This window comes from Patagioenas fasciata, chromosome 5, assembly GCF_037038585.1.
Source record: "Patagioenas fasciata isolate bPatFas1 chromosome 5, bPatFas1.hap1, whole genome shotgun sequence".
NCBI lineage: Eukaryota > Metazoa > Chordata > Aves > Columbiformes > Columbidae > Patagioenas > Patagioenas fasciata.
In genome coordinates, this window is record NC_092524.1 from 602,263 (window position 1) to 620,562 (window position 18,300).

Below are 18,300 nucleotides of genomic sequence, written 5' to 3' on the forward strand. Positions count from 1 at the left end.
TGTCACAGCTCCTACACACGCGCGGTCGTGCTGTGTCACACTCATAGCTCCCACATTTGGGTCACTCTATCCCCCAAATTTACCTCTGTCACAGGGAGGCGGCTATTGCTGTTTTATAGCGGAGGGGTTGGAAGGGTGGAGCTCGAGGTTAAGCTTACAAACCACTTAAAAGTTCCCGGTTCTGATAAAGAAAAGGGACTGTCAAGGTTTGCAACGCTCTGGTGGGTTTGCCCTGGGGTTTACAAGGACGACAAGGCAGCTGGAAACGGAGCCACGGCCCCCTGGTCCCTGCTACCGCCCTTAACCGACATCGGGAGAAACACAGAGAGAAGCTTCTCCCTGCACACCTGCACCCCCACCCGGGTGTAACGCGTGGGGACCCTCGCGGGACGTCACGGGCGGCTTGTGCGCCCAAGGGAGCAGCGATGTGTGCGGTCACGTCCCCGTCCCCGGGCAGCGAGAACAAAGACTGCTCCCCTAGCACAAATAGCCCTCCCCAGCCCGTCCCCCGGGGCTCCCCGCGTGCCTCGGCGCTCCTGTTACCCCGGCACGTTTAGCCGGCGCTTTTCCCGCTCTGCGTGCCCAAAGTGCCGGCTGATTTCAGGTGTCCCCGGCAGCTCCCACCCAGCCCAGCGCGGGCTGCACTTCGATTCTGCTGGTGACCCGTGTTCAGACAAAGAAGGGTCTGGGCAGGATTTATTTGTGCGGCGCGGGTGGCGGAGGGGAGGCAGCAACGCCCGTGGGAGTGTGGCGGAGATGGTGTCCGTGCGGGTTACGTTCATTCGCCGTTCGGCTGAGCCGGGCGCAGGTCTGGGTGCTCGGGGCAGGGACAGGCTTGGCTGAGCCTGCAGCTGGCACCGTGCGGATGACAACGGCGTTTTTTCCCTGAAATCAGCAGGGTGGAACCGCAGCCGCGCGGCAGCTGTGCCGAGAGAACTCTGCTGGCGCCGGTGGAGGAGGAAGGACAGAGCTGGCGAGGGGCCGGGTGAGGAGGGAACCGGCTTTTCCTGGGGTGCCAAATTGCACATTAAGGCCACAAGTGGTGAGGCCACCAGGGCATCTCCTGCCACCAGCGTCACTGTCATCGTGTGGCACCGCGGTTTGTGCCAAAGCTTCGCCGTGACTTGGCGCGCTGGGATGGCACCAGCCGCGGTCACCGCTGCCGCCTCCTCCTCACGCCCCGTCAGAAATGTCCTGCTCCCGCGGAGCCACCGTCACCTCGTCGCTCCCCAGTGAAAGCCCAAGGTCGGTCACAGCCGGGACACAGCGCCTGTCTCGGTGGCGGTGCCGCGGTGGCTCCCCCGTGGTTGTCACTGTCCTCGCGGAGCGGCGGCTACACCTCGGTGGAGTGCTCCATCATACTGGAGAGGAGAGGAGACATGGGGCGGGGGGGACTGGCCGAATCGGGGGCAACAGGGAGGCATGGAGGGACATTCCAAGGGGGAATGCGGCGTTGTGCCAAAAATCAACCGAGGAAGAACTGCAGTCTGATTGTGGGAAACCCCTGTTTGTGGGAAACCTCTATTTTTGTGGGAAATCCCAGCCGGAGCCAGGGAGCTGAGCCCTGGCAGCGGTTCCTGAGCCCCTCACCCCTGCTCCCGCCTGGGTTTTGGGGTGGCAGCCCGGACAGGTGCTGGTGACCAGGGCCAGGCTGAGCGCTCCAGAGCCAGGGTGAGCGCTCCAGAGCCAGGCTGAGCCCACTAGAGCCAGGCTGAGTGCTCCAGAGCCAAACTGAGCCCACCAGAGCCAGGCTGAGCGCTCCAGAGCCAGGCTGAGCCCACCAGAGCCAGGCTGAGCCCACCAGAGCCAGGCTGAGCCCACCAGAGCCAGGCTGAGTGCTCCAGAGCCAGGCTGAGCGCTCCAGAGCCAGGCTGAGCGCTCCAGAGCCAGGCTGAGCCCACCAGAGCCAGGCTGAGCCCTGCAGAGCCAGGCTCAGTCCAGGCAGGACAGCAGCACCAGGGCAGCCCAGCCTGTGGCGCTCAGCTTCATTTGGTCTGTTTGTAGCTGAAATATTTAAATTTTGGGGTTTTTTAAATGGGAAATTTGGGCAAAACTGCTCCTTGTTTCAACTTGGAGCTTTCCTTTTTTCCAAAGAAAATGTCAAAGCCCAGCAGCCCCTTCCTCTGGGGAGCTCTAGGGCTGAATTGCCCCCAGTGGGACCCATTTCACTGCCCTTGAGCACCAACAAGCCCAGCACCGGGCTGGTGAGTGAGAGTGCAGGCACAGGAGGATGGATCCTCACGTACGGGTAACGCAGCTCATCTTATAAAGAACGTTTTCGGCTGCAGGTCCCGGGTAGCGGAGGCTGGGGGAGAAGCTGCCCTGACAGGCACCGCGGGCATCACCCACCTCAGCTCCTTACGCAGGTCCTTGTGTTTCCTGTCCAGAAACGTGTTCTTCACGGACTGGGGGACGTCGGGGACGTACCAGGATGCGATCAGTTTGATGCACAGGGCCACGTGCTGCAGACAGCACAGCAGCCGGTGCTGAGGAGCTGCCCGGGGTGTCAACCCGCCTGGGGTGGGTGACACGGACACAGCCGTGTGCCTGCCACCGTCCCGCCATGGCCACGACCTCTGCTCACCTCGAAGAGGATGAGGAAGGCGAGCCGGGCTGCGAAGATGTGCCAGAACTGGGCGGTGTAGCTGTAGTCATCGGCGTTCCTGTAGTCCCGGTACCTGCGGCACAGCCCCATCGGTGCCAGCCCGGGGTCCCCGGTGCCAGGGGCTGTGCTGGGGGGTCCCCAGTGCCGGGGGCTCCCAGGGCAGCACATGGGCTCAGGCTGGTGTCAGGGCTTGGGAGGGGGATGCTGCTGGTACCTGCACTCCCTGATCTCGCCCCCGACAAAGCCTGGTAGTGTTTTGGGCACCTCCGTGTGGGACTCGAAGTCCTGGGTGCGGAAGACGGAGAGGCTGTGGTTGATGTAGCCGGTGGAGCAGCTGCGGGGGGGAAACCGTGTCTGGTCCCGGGTCGTGGCCACGCCGGGGCCGTGCCGTGTGCCAACCAAGAGCCACAGCTCTCCTGGCTCCTCGAGGACTCAAAGGCCCTCGATGGCTGCAGGGCTCTGCCCAGCCTGGGGTACCAGTCTGCCCGCCACGGGGATGATGCCAGCAGGAGGCTGGTTGGGATGCTGGAGACGGTGACAACTGGAAAACCCTCCCCTGCTCCCTTTTCCCCCAACCCCACTGCGAGGGACTCCTCAGGCTGCCTCGTGTTGCTGTGCCAGTGACACCAGGGCAGGCAGGGGCACAGGAGGGACACGGCGGGGACACGGCAGGGACGTGGACTGAGGCCGGGCAGCACTCACTCCAGGCCGGTGCGGTTGCCCAGCATGCAGGGGCTGTACGTGTATTTGTAGACCTGCAGCGGGATGAAGTCGGAGGTGATGGCGATCACCAGCCCGTTCCCGATGACAGCCAGGATGCCAATGGCCTCCAGGACCTGCAGCCAGATCCCTGCAGGAGGAAGGGGCGGCGAGCACCGCCAGCTCAGTGCCGCTCTGCCAGGGCTGCGAGCCCCCAGCTCGGGGAAGGGCTCCATGTCAGCACCATTCGCGTGGCAGCGGGTTCTCCTCGCGCCCCATCTCACCGATGTCGTTGGCCTTCCTGGGCACCATGCGCCGGCGCAGCCGCATCATCTTGATGGCGTCCAGGCGGATCTCGAAGAGGTTGTTGCAGAAGGCCAGCAGCGGGGCCAGGGGGAAGGCGGCCACGAAGATGGTGGTGAAGCTGTACTGGATCACTGCGGGGGGAACACCGCGTGCTGGTGTGAAGCCGTCGCAGAGGGGACGTCCCCGCCGCTGTTTGGGTCGGTCCTGCTTTGTGGCTTGTGTCAGAGGGGCTTTGCATCGCTCCTCACCATCCCCTGCCCTACGTACCCATCTCCAAGAACTCATCAAACAAGCTGAAGATGTTGACCTCGTTGAGGTCGTAGTTCCTCCTCCACTGCTTTTTGCAGGGGTCCTCGGGCTCGTCCTCCTCTCCCAGCATCCTCTGCCTCTTCTTGGGACGCTGCCGCCTCTTGCGCAGCTTGTGGCATATCCAGCTGCGAGGGGAGAGCGGGCTGTGGGGCTGACCTGCTGCCGGCCACCGCCCGGGGACCCGAGGCACGAAAAGGGGCAAATCTTGGCCAGCGACCAGGAGCCCTCTCCGCAGGAGCTGGGGAGCTCTCCTGTGTGCTGCTTACGGGACGAGAAACTCCAGGACGTTGCTGATGCTCTGCTTGAGCAGCATGATGATGGCCATCTGGATGAAGAGGTCGGTGATGCAGCCGCTGGGGTGGCACTGCGAAGGACAGAGGGTTGTGTCCCACCAGGGGCACAGCCCGGCCCAGGGGCTGTTTGGCCGGGGCCGGTGCCGCAGTGGGGAGCTGGGGATCCCCAGGCTGGCTGGGGCAGCAGGGGAGGGAGAGCGGGACCGCGGTGCGGGGTCAGAGAGCTTCCCGGCCCTCACCTCCTCCAGCCTCCATCTGCCAGCGATGCGCACGTAGTTCCCCGGGTGGCCGTTGATCCTGCGCATGGAAGCACCAGCAGCGAGGTCTGAGTGCGGTGCTGACCCCGCTGGGTGAGCACTTGGGTGTGGGATGGGGAGTGTCATGGAGAACGTCATGGGGAGCATCGTGGAGAGCATCATGGAGAGCACCGTCCTCCAGGCAGGGGGCTTCCCCACCCACCCCCGTGCCCATGGGGAGGAGTCACGGCTCTCCCAAGGTCCCGCATGCGGTCCCTGTGCCTGGTGGGGAGGGCAGAGGGGCTGGGGACAGTTGGGGATGTTCCCCCAAACCCAGGCTCCCGTCTGGTCCCCCGTGCACCGCTCACCGTCCCAGGAAGAAGGCGATGTAGATGAGCGAAGAGAAGTTTGTGAAGAACTGGAAGGTGAAGATCTTCACGGTGAAGTTGTTCTCCCGCTGGGAGAAGGTCCGTGGCTTCTCTGGAGAAGGGAGCGGGACCCAGGTCACGGAGCGGGGGGACTGTGCCCTGTTCCCCTCTGCTGCCTCACAGGTTGGAAGGGTGTCCCTGCCCCTCCAGAGCCCCCTCTGCCCCCCCGGAGCCCTCCCTGCCCTCCAGCTCAGCCCCCGGTTGCCCTTACCCAGGTCACACAGATACAGAGCCATGCGCCGGTTGACCTGCAGGGGACATGGGCAAGAACAGGTGGGTGGTGGCAAAGCGAGGAGAAGACCCGCTGGCCGCCCCGTGGCCCCTCCCACCTTGGTCATGATGACGATGGTGATGTAGTGCAGCACGGCGCCGGTGACCACGGCCACGGTGTTGGCCTGCTCGCGGAGCAGCTCCAGGCTGCTCTGGGTGAACAGGGCCACGGCCACCACCCGGTAGATGACGAGCGCGTGGGCGATGCCGATCAGCACGGCGATCTGTGCCGGAGGGGGCGCGCGGTGAGAGCCGTGCGTGGGGGACGTGCGCTCCATCCACCCGAGCACCAGCAGCCCCTCCAGCCCTGTCCCTTCGCCAGGGCCCTGGCCGTGGCCGCAGCTGCCGCCGGTGCTCTCCGGTCAGGGACGAGAGGTTCCCGAGGCGGGGGTCTCCACCTCAACCAGTCCTCTAGGCTCTCTCCATTGCCCCATGAGGAGAAACAAGGCCATGGAGGGCTCGTCCCCTCTGCCGCAGGAGCAGAGCCTTGGGCGGGGAGGGGAGGAGGAAGGCACGCGTGCCCCCGAGGCAGAGCCCGCTCACCCCGCACGCACCATCAGCAGCGCCAGCAGGAGAACCACGGTGCTGCGGAAGTAGGAGTGCTGGTACCGCCGCGGCTCGTGCTGCAGGTTGTTGATCAGCTCCATAGCCAGCTCCTCCTGAGAAAACAGCACCGTAAGAACACGGGGAAGGAAGGACCCGGCTGAGCTGTGCCGGGGGCGGGAGGTCCCGGGGCTGGTGCTGGACATGTGGGATGAGCAGCACCAGAGGATGGGGATGGACACCCAACCCATCATCCTGACGGAGGCTGAGCCCTTGGGCAGCCGGAGGTGACAGCAGCGCAAGGAGGTGGCAGCAATGCAGAGGTGACAACAGTGCAGGCAGGTGACAGCAATGCAGAGAGGTGACAGCAATGTAGAGATGACAGCAGTGCAGGGAGGTGACAGCAATGCAGAGAGGTGACCGCAATGTAGAGGTGACAGCAGTCGCAGGGAGGTGACAGCAGCGCAGTGAGGTGACAGCAATGTAGAGGTGACAGCAGTGCAGGGAGGTGACAGCAGTTGCAGAGAGGTGACAGCAATGCAGAGAGGTGACCGCAATGTAGAGGTGACAGCAGCGCAGTGAGGTGACAGCAATGTAGAGGTGACAGCAGTTGCAGGGAGGTGACAGCAATGCAGAGAGGTGACAGCAGTGCAGGGAGGTGACAGCAATGCAGAGAGGTGACAGCAACGCAGGGAAGTGACAGCAGTGCAGGGAGGTGACAGCAGCACAGGAAGGTGACAGCAGTGCAGGGAGGTGACAGCAGTGCAGGGAGGTGACAGCAGCACAGGAAGGTGACAGCAGTGCAGGGAGGTGACAGCAGCACAGGGAGGTGACAGCAGCACAGGAAGGTGACAGCAGTGCAGGGAGGTGACAGCAGTGCAGGGAGGTGACAGCAGCACAGGGAGGTGACAGCAGCACAGGAAGGTGACAGCAGTGCAGGGAGGTGACAGCAGTGCAGGGAGGCGACAGCAGCCCAGGGAGGTGACAGCAGTGCAGGGAGGCGACAGTATCTGCTGCACTCTGGAGGGCTCAGTCTCCCCAGGACCGTCAGCGTTGCTTTGCTGTTTGTGTTAGTGTCTCCCTATAGATGTTTATGTCTGCAGAACCCAGCTGGGCTGGGGGTCCCTGTGAGCCTTTTTCTGCATCTCCGGTCACCCCCTGTCCCACACAGGGACGCACCGAGCAGGGAAGGTGACGTCCTCACCTCGTCCTCATCCCACCTGTACAGGTCCCAGTCGGTGACCACTGTGGCTCTCTGCCGCTTCCACAGCTCCAGGAACACGGTGGCTGTGGGGGGAGCAGGGAGCGCTGTGGCACTGGGGGTGGCTCTGGGGACAAAGCCACCCCTCTGTCCCACGGAGCGGACGGGTTGTCACGGTTCCAGCCGGGCTGGGGCAGACCAGCCCGGACATGGGCTGCAGGCAGCTCCTCCGCATCTCAGGGACCGGGAGGACCGGGGCGTGCAGCAGTGGGGCTCAGCCCCTGGGGATGGGGCCGTGGGGCTGGGGTGTCACTGGGATCCAGGCCAGCTCTGGTGTCTGTGGGGCGTTTGGCACGAACCAGAGCAGCAGCGGGGCTGTTCTGCTGCGGTGAGCGCGGTTACAGGGCACCGGCCGGACACGTTATTCTGGACTAATGAAGAACACTTCGGAACAGGGACCCTGTGTGCACCCCGGCACGGCTGCACCGCGCACATCCATCCACAGCCATCTGCATCGACCTTCCTCAGCGTGTCCCCGTGTCAACCAGCACACAGTGACACGCGGGACCACGTCCGTGACCTGCTCAGCCCATGGTGTCACAGGTGACCTGCCTGGCCCGTGGCTGCGGCAATGGTTGCAGCTGGAAGGGCTGTGGTAAAGCCAGGTGAGATGTGGAGCTAACGTGGTGCTGGGGTCCCATCAGCTCGGAGCACAGGTCACCTGGGCAGGTTGATGAGGGACTGGGTGGTCCCTCCCTCCACAGCTGATAGAAAAGCCCAGGGAGGGGCTGCTGGGGCCTTCCAGGAGGTTGTGGCAGGGAAGGACAAACAGCTCTCCAGAGGGACAGGTAAGGAGTGTTTGGGGAGCTCAAGGAAACCGCTGGGGTGATTGTGTCCCTTGCCCTCTCTGGAGGGGGAGCTGGTGGCCCTGGGAGTGGGGGAGATGAGGACTAGAGAGCCCCTGCATGGTGACACCACGTTGTGTCTCATCTTCCTGCAGCTCCTTGCCCCCTTCACCCCAGTGCCTGCCCCCTCCTCCGCGCCACGTGTGCTTGGCACCCAGACATTGTCACCTACCCCAGATGGCCATGAACATGGCAAACAGAACTGTCCCTTCGTTGTCAATCATGTGAGTGACCTGGAGAAGATGGAGGAGGAGTGTGATGGTGTGGGGGGACACCTCTGTGCCCAGGGATCCTCTTGTCCCCTGGTCCCCCTGAGACAGGTGAAGGTGCCGTAGGGGGACGATGTGCAGGGAGGGTGGACATGGGGACTTGGTGGTGGTGAACCCTCCCTTGGTGTGATGGAGACCACGACCTGGCTCATTGCAGGGGTTGCTGGAGGGCTCCTGCGTGTTGTGGCCGTTTTGCTGGGGTGGCTTTCCTTCCCAGTGGCGTGGGGACAGCCTGAACCGGGCTGTCTCCCCATCCCCGTCGGGAAGGGGCCGCCTACCTTGGCGTAGGTGCAGGTGTCGGAGAGGAGCCAGAACGGGCACTTCTGGTCGCAGAGCGGGCACATGACGGTGTCGTTGGCCTCGCAGATCTCCTTGCTGCGGGGAGAGGCGCAGAGGGAAGCCGAGGGGAGCCCTGCGCAGCTGGGGCTGGTGGGAGGGCCACGCTGGCGTCCCCCCGCCTTACCTCACCTGGCTGGAGCTGAACATGGTGATCCCCGCCACGAACACCACCAGCCCCGCCACCGCTGCGAAGCCCAGCAGGTAGGTGTACCAGCCCAGCCACGCGAAGTACAGGGCCACCTTCTCGCCAAAATAGCACCTGGGGGCAAGGGAGGGGTGGTCTGTGCCCAGCGAAGGGGCCACGCTGTCAGGGGACACCAGAAGACGCCATCCCCCCCCAGAGGGCTCTGGGCTCCGGGAGGAGCTGTGCTGCCCGCCTGGCTGCGGGTGGTTGGGCTTGGGAGGGTCACCGCATTTCATACTCAGCCCCTTAGTGTGTGATGCATTGAGCTTGGAAATGCACCAGGGAGGCATCGGGAGTCCCCGGTGTCCCTGCCAGGGCTGTGACAGTGGCGAACGCTTAGGGCAGCAGAGCACATCTCCGTTAACGCCGCCTCTCCATCAGAGAAAGAACCGGCCGGCGTTACCTGATCTTCTCTAGGGGCTGCTGGCAGAAGATGTCCCTCCAGCGAGCCCACTTCTCCTTCAGGAACTCCCTCACCTCTTCTTTCTGGAGAGCAGAGCAGCTGATCGGACACAGCAATAGCGGGGTGACCCGAACCACATCGGGAGCTTTGTCCCTTTGTCCCCAGCGGTCCCGATGCAGCCCCGCTCCCCACGGGTGACCCCACCTCTCGTGGCTTTCCTTCCCCAGACTCACCTCGTGCAGGGGAAACGTGGCCTCGAAGACGTTCTTCTTCATCAGGTCGCGCAGCTTCTCTGCAGCAGAGCAGGGAGGGACAGTGAAGCTTTGCCCTGGCCCCGCGCTCCCGCCAGGCAGGAGCAGCCCAAACCTTCCCCGGAGCCTTGGAGAGGACAAAGCCAAAGCAAACGCGCCCGGGAGAGGCTGCGCTATTCATTAGGGATCAGCCCTAATCCCTGCGGTTTCGTGACTTTGCCGGGTGCCGCGGGCTGTGTTGTGGCTGGCTCTGGGTCCTTAGAGACGGCACTTTGGGGTGCCCGAGGGTAACGAGCCCTTCTGGGGACATGGGACGGCAGGGGCTGTGGTCAGGTTCGGGGAGAAGGAGGGGAGGGCTTGGTGCTGGTTCTTGCAGCCCAGACCTCCCAGCCCCTGGGTGCAGCAGCAAATTGGCTTGTGCCAGCTGCCCCCTGGCTCCCCGCTTCTGCATCTTCCCCGGGGGTGATGAGGGACCTGGGGGTGCCTGTCCCATCGCCCCCGGGGGTGATGAGGGACCTGGGATGCCTGTCCCGGCCCCCCTGGGAGTGATGAGGGAGCTGGGGTGCCTGTCCCGTCCCCCCCGGGGGTGATGAGGCAGCTGGGGTGCCTGTCCTGTCCCCCCTGGGAGTGATGAGGGAGCTGGGGGTGCCTGTCCCATTCCCCCTGGTAGTGATAAGGGAGCTGAGGGTGCCTGTCCCATTCCTCCTGGGGGTGATGAGGGAGCTGGGGGAGCCCGTGCCCCCCGGGGGTGATGAAGGAGCCGAGGGTGCCTGTCCTGTCCCCCCTGGGAGTGATGAGGGAGCTGGGAGTGCCTGTCCCATTCCCCCTGGTAGTGATGAGGGGAGCTGAGGGTGCCTGTCCCATTCCCTCTGGTAGTGATGAGGGGAGCTGAGGGTGCCTGTCCCATTCGCCCTGGGGGTGATGAGGGAGCTGGGGGTGCCTGTCCTGTCCCTGCCCAGGGGTGATGAGGCAGCTGGGAGAGCCTGTGCCCCCCAGGGGTGATGAAGGAGCCGAGGGTGCCTGTCCTGTCCCACCCGGGGGTGATGAGGGAGCTGGGGGAGCCCGTGCCCCCCAGGGCAGCACCCCAGTGCAGATCCAGGCCAAGCATCGCCCCCGCTGTCCCGGTTCCCTCACCGAGGTCGGGTGTCAACGTGTTCTGCAGGATGAAGTTCACGAGCCGTATCCTGAGCAAGAAGAAAGGGTGGTTAACGGCTGCCCTGGGACATGGACCCGTGTGGCCCTGGGAAACGGGAGGGAAGGGACACGGTGTGCACGGAAATCCGGGCAAGAAGCGCGGAGCTGCTGTGGACACCGAGAAGCCACCATGGCAGGTGGCGGTGGCTTTCCGTGGGAAAGGAGAAGCCTGGCGTGGCCGTGCGTGAGCAGGGGGCGATGCTGGTGCGGGGGACGGGAGCGCGCGATGCTGGAGCCCAGCAGCCCCTCAGACCCACCTGGTGGTCACGGGTACGGCGTGGTGGACATCGAGGCTTTGCAGCCGTCTGTCAGGGTTCCCCAGCAGCCACTGGTACTTCTGGAAGATGTGCTTGGGGGCACGGACGCCATAAAATAGCTTCTCATCCTCAATTTTCTAGTGGGTGGAAGAGAAGGGCTGTGAGAAGGGTGCAGAGGGGCAGCGGGGATGCGGCAGAGCCAGGGGAGTCCTGGGGGCCCCTGGCCAAACAAGTGGCTCATTATCCAGCACTGGTGTAGGATCACTCAGTGGTTCGGGTCTCCCCATCCCCTGGGGTGTGGAGCCCAGCCCAGCCATGGTTCCTGGGTGCTGCAGGACAGCCGGGTACCCGCTGTCCATCCCTCCTGCAGCCCTCACCTTGATGGTGAAGCCCTTCTTGCTCAGCTCGTCCAGGAACTTCTTCCTCTTGATCTCCTTCTCGCTGCCCATCTCGTGGATGTCGCTCACCAGGACAAAATCCCACTTCTCTTCATCCTGCCCACAGAAAACACCAGGAAATTAACACGGATGGCGAACCGAGAGCTCTCCCTGCCGGCACCAGCCTCTCCGAGGTTTGGACCCTCGCCACGGTGGTGTAACGGGGAACTGGGAGAGAGCAGAGTGGGGATGGGGAAACCGAGGCAGCTGCTGCCTGGGCCCTGGCCCGGTCCCCTCTTGGAGCTGTGCGCAGGGAGCAAAGCTTACCGGGGGGGCAAAGGGGTCCACGTCTTCCACAGGAAAATCCCTCCATGGAGTCAACAGGATTTCATCCTGCGGAAGGGAAAACAGCGACTGCTTCAGCAGGTTCCCGTGTTGTGGCACGGAGCAAACCTCTGCAAACGCTGCTGCGTGTAGCATGGGCACGGCAGCTCGTAGGACATCAAAAAATTGCTTTGGAAGGTAAGATCGAGGTCTGTGTGGCCCCGTTTTCATGTCCCCGCAGCCGGGAGGGCTGTGCGGGAGCAGCGTGGGAGCTGGGCTGACACCTCCTCCCGCACCGGGACACACGCACTGGGCTTCGGGTCCCGGTGCTCACACCGAGTTCAATAGAGACGCGCTCTGTGATGGGGCAGCGAGTGGGTGCTGCCTCAAAACCAGCGTTTTTGGAGTCCTTTGCACGGTGTGACTCACGGTGCAGCCCCACAAACAGTTACGCTGCTGTTCCCCGGGCACGGTGATGCCGCACCGGAGCGGGAAGGAGCTGCCAGGGGCTGGGGACATCATCAGCCAGTGCTGCCACCAGAGACGTCATGACCCAGAACAGCGGCCGGGCGGACGGGTTCCTCCAGCTGTAATCGTGGGAGCAGAGCGGTGCTGGTGGTGCAACCGTGCCCTGATGTAAGATCTGGATCCCAAACTTTCACCGAGGAGCGAGGGACTGGGATAAGGAAAGGGCTGGAACGCTCCGGCAGGTCCTCTCTCCTGTGGAGCTTCCCCTAAAGCCTCCCCGGCTTCCCTGAAGCAGCAGTGCCGAGGGGGGCTGTGGGTGTCTGGCTGGGGTTGGCGTCCCCAGTGGGCTGGGGTGGCAGCTGTCCCTGTCCCCAGCCGAGAGCCCCTCTGGGCGCAGGGAGGGTGCGGGGGTCCCATTGGGGCTCTGCCCCGTTGCTGATGCCCCGATGCCAGCAGAGATCCCGCTGGCACCACCTCTCCGCAGGTCGGGTTGTCCCATTCCTGCCTGGCTGGTTTCTCTCAGCCCACCCAGCGCAGGCCGTGGGCTGGGGTCACCAGCCTTCAGCTCCACCAGCGGTCCCCGCCGTGTGGAGGGGAGGCCACCCCTTGGGGATGGGGCTTTCCAGGTGCCACTGGGGTCAGCACCTCTACCTGGCTGTCCTGCTGCTGCTGACCCCAGCGGAGCTCAGGACAAGATGGACCTGCTGCCATCACAGCCGGGTGGCCGCCAGCCCTGCTGTCCCTACGTGGTCCCCTGAATGGGGGCGAAGTGTCCTGAGCAGCACAGCCACCTCCTGGGAAAGATGCTGACGAGATCCCCAGGTGGGATTGCTGAGGTGGGTCGCAAACAGGACACCCCCAGCCACGGGGCTTGCTCTGCGCTGGGGGGCTGCGGTGCGGGAATTCTCAGCCCCGGTCCCGGTGGTGCTGCCAGCCCTGCCTGTGCCGTGGGGGGAGCACCGGGGCCGAGCCCTCGGATCGCAGCCGAGCACCCTCCCTCCACCAGCACTCTCGGTTGTAACATCGCTGGTCTCTCAGACCCGACCCAGCCAGACCCTGTCCCTGCTTCTCTGTGCTCCCAAAAATAGCAAGCACTGAGTTTAATCCCGCGAGGGACTTGTTGCTTTTTAATTTTCCAGTTAAACCCAAAGAACCGTTGGGGATGCTCCTCAGACGGCACTCCAGGCACCAGGGGTGCGGTGGCAGCGGGGTCTGGCTGGTCTCTCTGTTCCCATAGCAACAGGGTTTACTGCTGGGTACCCGCTCTGCAGGACTGAGAAATGGGGAGGAATCTGCAAATTATTTGTGGATTAGCAGAGACAATCCCCGGTACCCACCTCCGGGGCCGTAACAGATGAAAACTGCATTCAGCCGCAGAGGGGGGTTGCAGACCTGCGATGACGGCAGAGCGGCGTTTGGCCCGGTTTAATTGGCCACCAGGCCAAGCTGCGCTAAGCCTGGGCCGCTGTGCGGGAGCCCAGCCTGTGTTTGGGGCCGGGCACGGCTGGTGCCAGTGTCCGCACCACGGCTGCTCCCGCACCTGTGCTGTCCCGGGACCGCGGATGCGTCGGTTGTGGCTCTGCTCTGGCAGCACCAGGCACCAGATCGGCAGCGAGGGCGCGGGGCCCCGAGCTGGCTGCGAGCCCTGGACTCTCATCACTGCTATCGATGGTGGTGTCTGCTTGGCTCCTTCCTGGGTTTGCCCAGCCCTGCGTTTGGAGCTGCGCTGTGCCAAGGTGCAGAGCAGCAACCCGCATGACGAGCGGCAGTGATTTCAGGGTTAAAGAAGGTCTGCATGCCCTGAACTGTGCCTGGTCTCTCCCCAGCTGTCTCAGTACGTCCTTGTCCCTTTGTCGCTGCCCGTGCCAGGTTCTGGACACTGCAGAGAACCAGCAGCAGCACCCGGGGCGGGGGCGCAGTGCCTGTGAGTGACCTGGGCACAGGACCCGCATGGGATCCCGCATCCGTGTTTTCCTCTCCCCGCCCGGCTGGGAGGGTTTGGGTGGCTCCCGTCACCCACACTGAGATGATCAGATCTCGGGGATGTTTCTTGCAGACGTTTCCCTTCGAACACGTCCACCTCGCCTCGGTTTCCCAAGAAATGTGAGGATCTTTAATTGAGCGGGCAGAGCCCAGTCCTGCACGTTCACCGGCTGTCCCAGCGTCCAGCCTTTGCCTGGCTTTCTGAATAAAAGAAACCAGCTCTTTTTCTTTCCAGCCAGATAAGCAAAACCTCACAGCTCCCCGTCTCCCCTTGCTTTATTTCAGGGGCTCCCGAAACACCCGGGGCTGTCACCTCTGCTGCTGTACACGGTGTTTTCTGGGTTTATACCAGCGAAAGTCTGAACCATCCTCGTCTTATGGGTGCTCCAGGACCTCTGAACTCTGGTGTCAGTGTCTGGGGACACGTGTGACACCCCCGGCCGTGGTAAGAATGAGCTTGCTCGTGGGAATGGGGAGCTCTGCGATACTTTCTGAGTACTTTAGAGGCTGAAAGCACAGCAGCAGCAGAGCCCGGCGCTCCGTGTGTCCCGTGTCCCCAAGCAGCAGGTGGCTGAGGTGCTGAGAAGCAGTTTCTGTTTCCTACCTGCATGGTGACGCGCGGCGTTCCGCGTCCCCAGGGCCCCCGGCAGCTCGGTGGGGCGGGCGGGACGGGCTGCGATGCTCCGGGGGTCCTGGCCGTGCTTCCCCTCCCCTGGCCCCGGGTCCCGTGTGAACCCGGCGGGACTCGACTTCCGTGTGGGAGGGAGCGGCGGGCACGGGGAGAGGAGGAGGAGGCACCGAATCTGCCCTTCACCCTCGCCCCGAGGAGCGGTGAGCCCAGTGCCACCCAGCGGAGCGCGGCCGGGTCCCTCCTGCCACCCGCTCCTCTGTCGCCCCCCCATCTCCTCTGTCGCCCCCCCCATCTCCTTCTCTGTCGCCCCTCCCCGCCTCCTCTGTCGCCCCCTCCTCCTCTGTCCCTCGCTGCCCATGCCACCCGCATGTCCTGTGACTGTCCCCAGAGAGATGTCCCTAGCAGGGGCTGAAAGGAGGAAGGAGGTGTTAGTGGAAGCTCTAGAAAGCATCAGAGTATTTCTTACCAGGAAGAAAACCAAAACAAACCTAAAAAGAGGAAATAAAGCTGAGCTGTGCATGCCCTGCAGCATTTTTGGGTGAAGGTCGGACTCTGCAGGACAGACGGGGCGTGAGGTCGGGACGGGAGCAGAGGGGCTGGGGCAGGTTTATTAACACCCAAGACAAGGAGAAGAGGCGAAGCGGGAGCTTCCAGGGCGATGGGGAGACTGCTCCAGTTCATCCACCCGAGCGCAGCCCCTTCCTCCCGGCCTCAGCCGCTGCTCCTGTTTGCTCTCCATCGCTTCACTTTCCCCGTGTGAAACCCTTCCCTGAACTCGGAGAACATGTGGATTCCTGGGAGGTTCCCGACCCGCAGAGCCCTCCCTGCTCCCAGATCCGGCACTGGGGAGATCCCGTTTTCTGGGGTGCGGTTGTCTCTGCTTTCCTGCTGCTGTTTGTATTGGATGCTCAGCCCTGGCCCGCTGGAAATGTGACCAAATCACTGGGTTTATTCACCTGGCTTGGAGCGGGGGATAACTATTTTTACAAAAAGAGTGAGTGGAAAGGTTGCCATGTGTAAGCCAGTGTGACAGCTCTCCGCACAGCTGTTTTCTGGGGGGTTTGCTGCTTTGGTTTCCTGGATATAGCAGGAGGGTGGATAACTGGAGTGGATGCCCTGTGCTCGCCAGCGGCTCTGCTGGGCCACAGAAACAAAGCGATCCCATCCCACCGCGGCTCTGCCGAGCGCCCGGAGCAGACTGAGCCAGGCAGGGGGATTTTCTAAAGAAGGGAGGCAAAAAGAAGAAAATAAAAAGGAGAGGACAAACAGACGTTGTATTGCAGATTTCCTGGTGTGTGTGAGGAGCAGGGCAGGGAGGGGCGGGTGGACCTTCACCCCGCAGGGACAGGCGCAGGGAAAGGTGTCCTTATCGCGGCAGCTCCGCGGGCGTGGGGAGCGGGTGTGTTTGCCCAGGGAGAGCGGCGCCGGGGGGACGAGCGGTGGAGCTTCCACGGCAGCCTGAGCACCCCTGGGTGAACAGAACCGCGGCGCCGTGTCAGGGCCAGGATGGCGGTGTTGCAGGGACGGCTGTGTCACTCGGCTGCTGCTCCTCCCGCAGACTTTGCCAAGCAGCCCCAGTAGGACTTTGCTCCCCAGAGCGTGCCGCCACAGCCCCAGAAGCCCGGCTTTGCCCGCCGGTGGGACGGTGAGCCCGCGCCTGCGGGTCGGCTTTGTCCGAGGTGTCCGACCCTCCGGCAGCTCCCACAGCACTTTTGCTTCTGGTTAGGAGGGGTTCGGCTTTGCCTAAGCGAGACTTCGCTCCTTCTGCAGCAAGGCAGGTGACAAACTGATGCTGTTCTGCTTCCAGCGCTTTTCTTCCCCGGCAACACGCCGTCCCAGCGCTTATTGCTCTTGGGGGACTGGGGTGGGCAGCAGCATGAGAAACCGAAACTGGAATTGGGGGGGAGATGGTGCACCTTCCAGTCTGCTGCTGAGAAACTGGAATTGGGGGGGAGATGGTGCACCTTCCAGTCTGCTGCTGAGAAACTGAGCTCGGGGAGGCAAAGGATGCACCTTCCAGTCTGCTGCTGGAAGATGTGCGTAAGACACAAAGGGTTGAGGAGCTCTGGCTCATACGTGCGCTGAGGTATTGCAGCTGCATGAACCTGGAATTGGAGATATGGCTGGTAACAAACTGCTGAGGGCTTTCATCTCCAAGAGCGTTTCATCCGGACAGAGGACGCGTCTGCATCCCGCCTGGCAGGGACGCTTTCTGACAGCGAGCTCCCCTCTGAGCGCACACAGACTGTCCTGAGTGCAGTAACCCTAACTCAGGGTGCTGCTGAAATGTTTGTTTGCTCTTTTCAATCCCCAGGGTCTTATATATAGTATATACATATATATATATATTTTTTTTTTTCCAGATGTTGCTGTCGTGTGTATCTGGCTAGAGAACACGAAAGCAGAAGGATCCTTCAGAAGAGCTTGTTTCTTCAGCACCAAACTGCAACTTTCTGCTGAGGGGCCGTGCTTCCCCAAACTCCCCTCCGGCACTCGGGAGCTGAGCGCGGGCAAGGGTTCCTCGTCCTGCCCCGGCTGATGGTTCAGATGAGAGCCCGGCACTAGAGGGGTCCTCAGCTGCTACTAGGAATGGTGGTTCAGGTTGTGCCGTGAGTCGTGCAAAACAGGTGGGGATTTTTAAAAAAAAAGACATTTTTGTTCTGCAGACATCAGTCTAAGGCCAGATAGGAGAGTCCGGGAAGAGCAGTGTCTGCGATGGGCTGGAGAACAGGCTCGGATCCTGCCTGCCGTGGGGAAGGGACGGGGACGAGCAGCTCCACACAGAGGGGGTGCTGAGCCCGCGTTCGGACCTGACGGGTACCTGACTGGTACCTGCTGGACCTGCCAGCTCGTAAGAATCCAATTAGAAGCAATGCTAATGAGCAAACTGGCCAGCAACAAGATGTGGTGTCTGAGCACGGAGCTGCTGTGTCTGGCACCACCGGCTGCTCTGGGGAGAGCTCGGTAGGGGCAGTTTTGGGTGGAGAAAGGTGGAATTGCTGTGGAAGGGCCCTAGAGCGATCCATCCCGCCCTCCTGCACAAGGGCGCTGCCGGCAGCCCGGGCAGGCTCCACCGACGGGCATTCCCCGAGCTGCCGCGCCAGAGCCCGCTGTGCCGCAGAGCCCGGCGCCAGCGCAGCTGCCTGCGTTCTCCTGCCAAACCGGCCCCGTGAGGCCATCGCCGTCCCTGGAGCTGCCGTCGGTGAATCCCCCTCGCCCTGCGGGTCCAAAGCAGCGGTGATGGGCTCACGTCAGCAGGCATGGGGGGACAAGAGGCTGTGGGTGACCAGGACCTGGCCCAGCGCTTGCTGTGACTCCAGAAACCGGGATTGTCAGCTGCCCCGTGAGTAGCGTGTGGTTTTAATTGGATGTTCTGCACATGTTGTGGCTATAGGGTGGGGGGAAAGGGACACCTGAAGGGGTTTATTCACATTTCCTTTGTGAGACGTGGTGGATGCTCCTCCCTGTGCCACGATCTTAGGGGCCTTTTCCAGCCGAAGTGGTTCTATGGTTCTATGACCTCAGGCTTTGCTTGCGCAGAGCGAGGTGCTGGGGGCATCTCCTGAGCAAGCCAAGTGCCTTCGGGTCTCACAAAACACAGCAGGGTGGCCAGGAGAGCGTTTTGGGTTGGAGGGGACCGAGCAGCCGCCCCAGGTGTCCTCACAGACCTGCGGGCTGGTTTTTGCCAAAGGGCAGGACTGTTCCCACCTCTCGGGGGATCTTTGGTTAAATCCCCTCGCTCAGGGGTGCCAGCTGCACCTTCGCCAACCGAAACGAGCAGGGGGTGGCTGTGCCAACGTGTTCGCACGGCTCCGAGGGTTCGGA

General features: G+C 62.9%; 1 protein-coding gene and 1 long non-coding RNA gene across 2 annotated transcripts; one reads left to right on the plus strand and one right to left on the minus strand.

The window, feature by feature from the left end:
- Positions 1–771: 771 nt before the first annotated feature.
- Positions 772–11,549, minus strand: ANO9 (anoctamin 9). Its single transcript, XM_071808593.1, has 22 exons — positions 11,397–11,549; positions 11,070–11,186; positions 10,693–10,829; positions 10,376–10,425; positions 9,224–9,282; positions 8,991–9,073; positions 8,528–8,662; positions 8,343–8,439; positions 7,968–8,028; positions 6,894–6,976; positions 5,701–5,805; positions 5,088–5,370; positions 4,817–4,928; positions 4,452–4,509; positions 4,186–4,283; positions 3,878–4,044; positions 3,589–3,741; positions 3,308–3,455; positions 2,820–2,939; positions 2,585–2,678; positions 2,350–2,462; positions 772–1,361 (listed from the first exon to the last, which is right to left on the minus strand). Exons 1-22 carry the CDS (start codon positions 11,547–11,549, stop codon positions 1,334–1,336), a joined length of 2,454 nt encoding a protein of 817 aa, XP_071664694.1. The 3' UTR covers positions 772–1,333.
- A 213-nt stretch (positions 11,550–11,762) lies between these two features.
- LOC139828053 (uncharacterized) lies at positions 11,763–13,620 on the plus strand. Its single transcript, XR_011739217.1, has 3 exons — positions 11,763–12,029; positions 12,318–12,697; positions 13,001–13,620. It is a non-coding gene; the product is annotated as an uncharacterized lncRNA (long non-coding RNA).
- The last annotated feature ends 4,680 nt before the right edge of the window (positions 13,621–18,300 follow it).

Excerpts from the sequence above, each read along its gene's own strand:
- ANO9 (XM_071808593.1), bottom strand. The coding sequence starts at position 11,549 with ATGCTACACGCAGCAGCGTTTGCAGAGGTTTGCTCCGTGCCACAACAC. Across the intron at positions 4,929-5,087 it reads TCTGTATCTGTGTGACCTGG|AGAAGCCACGGACCTTCTCC; the intron begins GTAAGGGCAACC and ends TCCCTTCTCCAG. Across the intron at positions 1,362-2,349 it reads GACCTGCGTAAGGAGCTGAG|TATGATGGAGCACTCCACCG; the intron begins GTGGGTGATGCC and ends TCTCCTCTCCAG.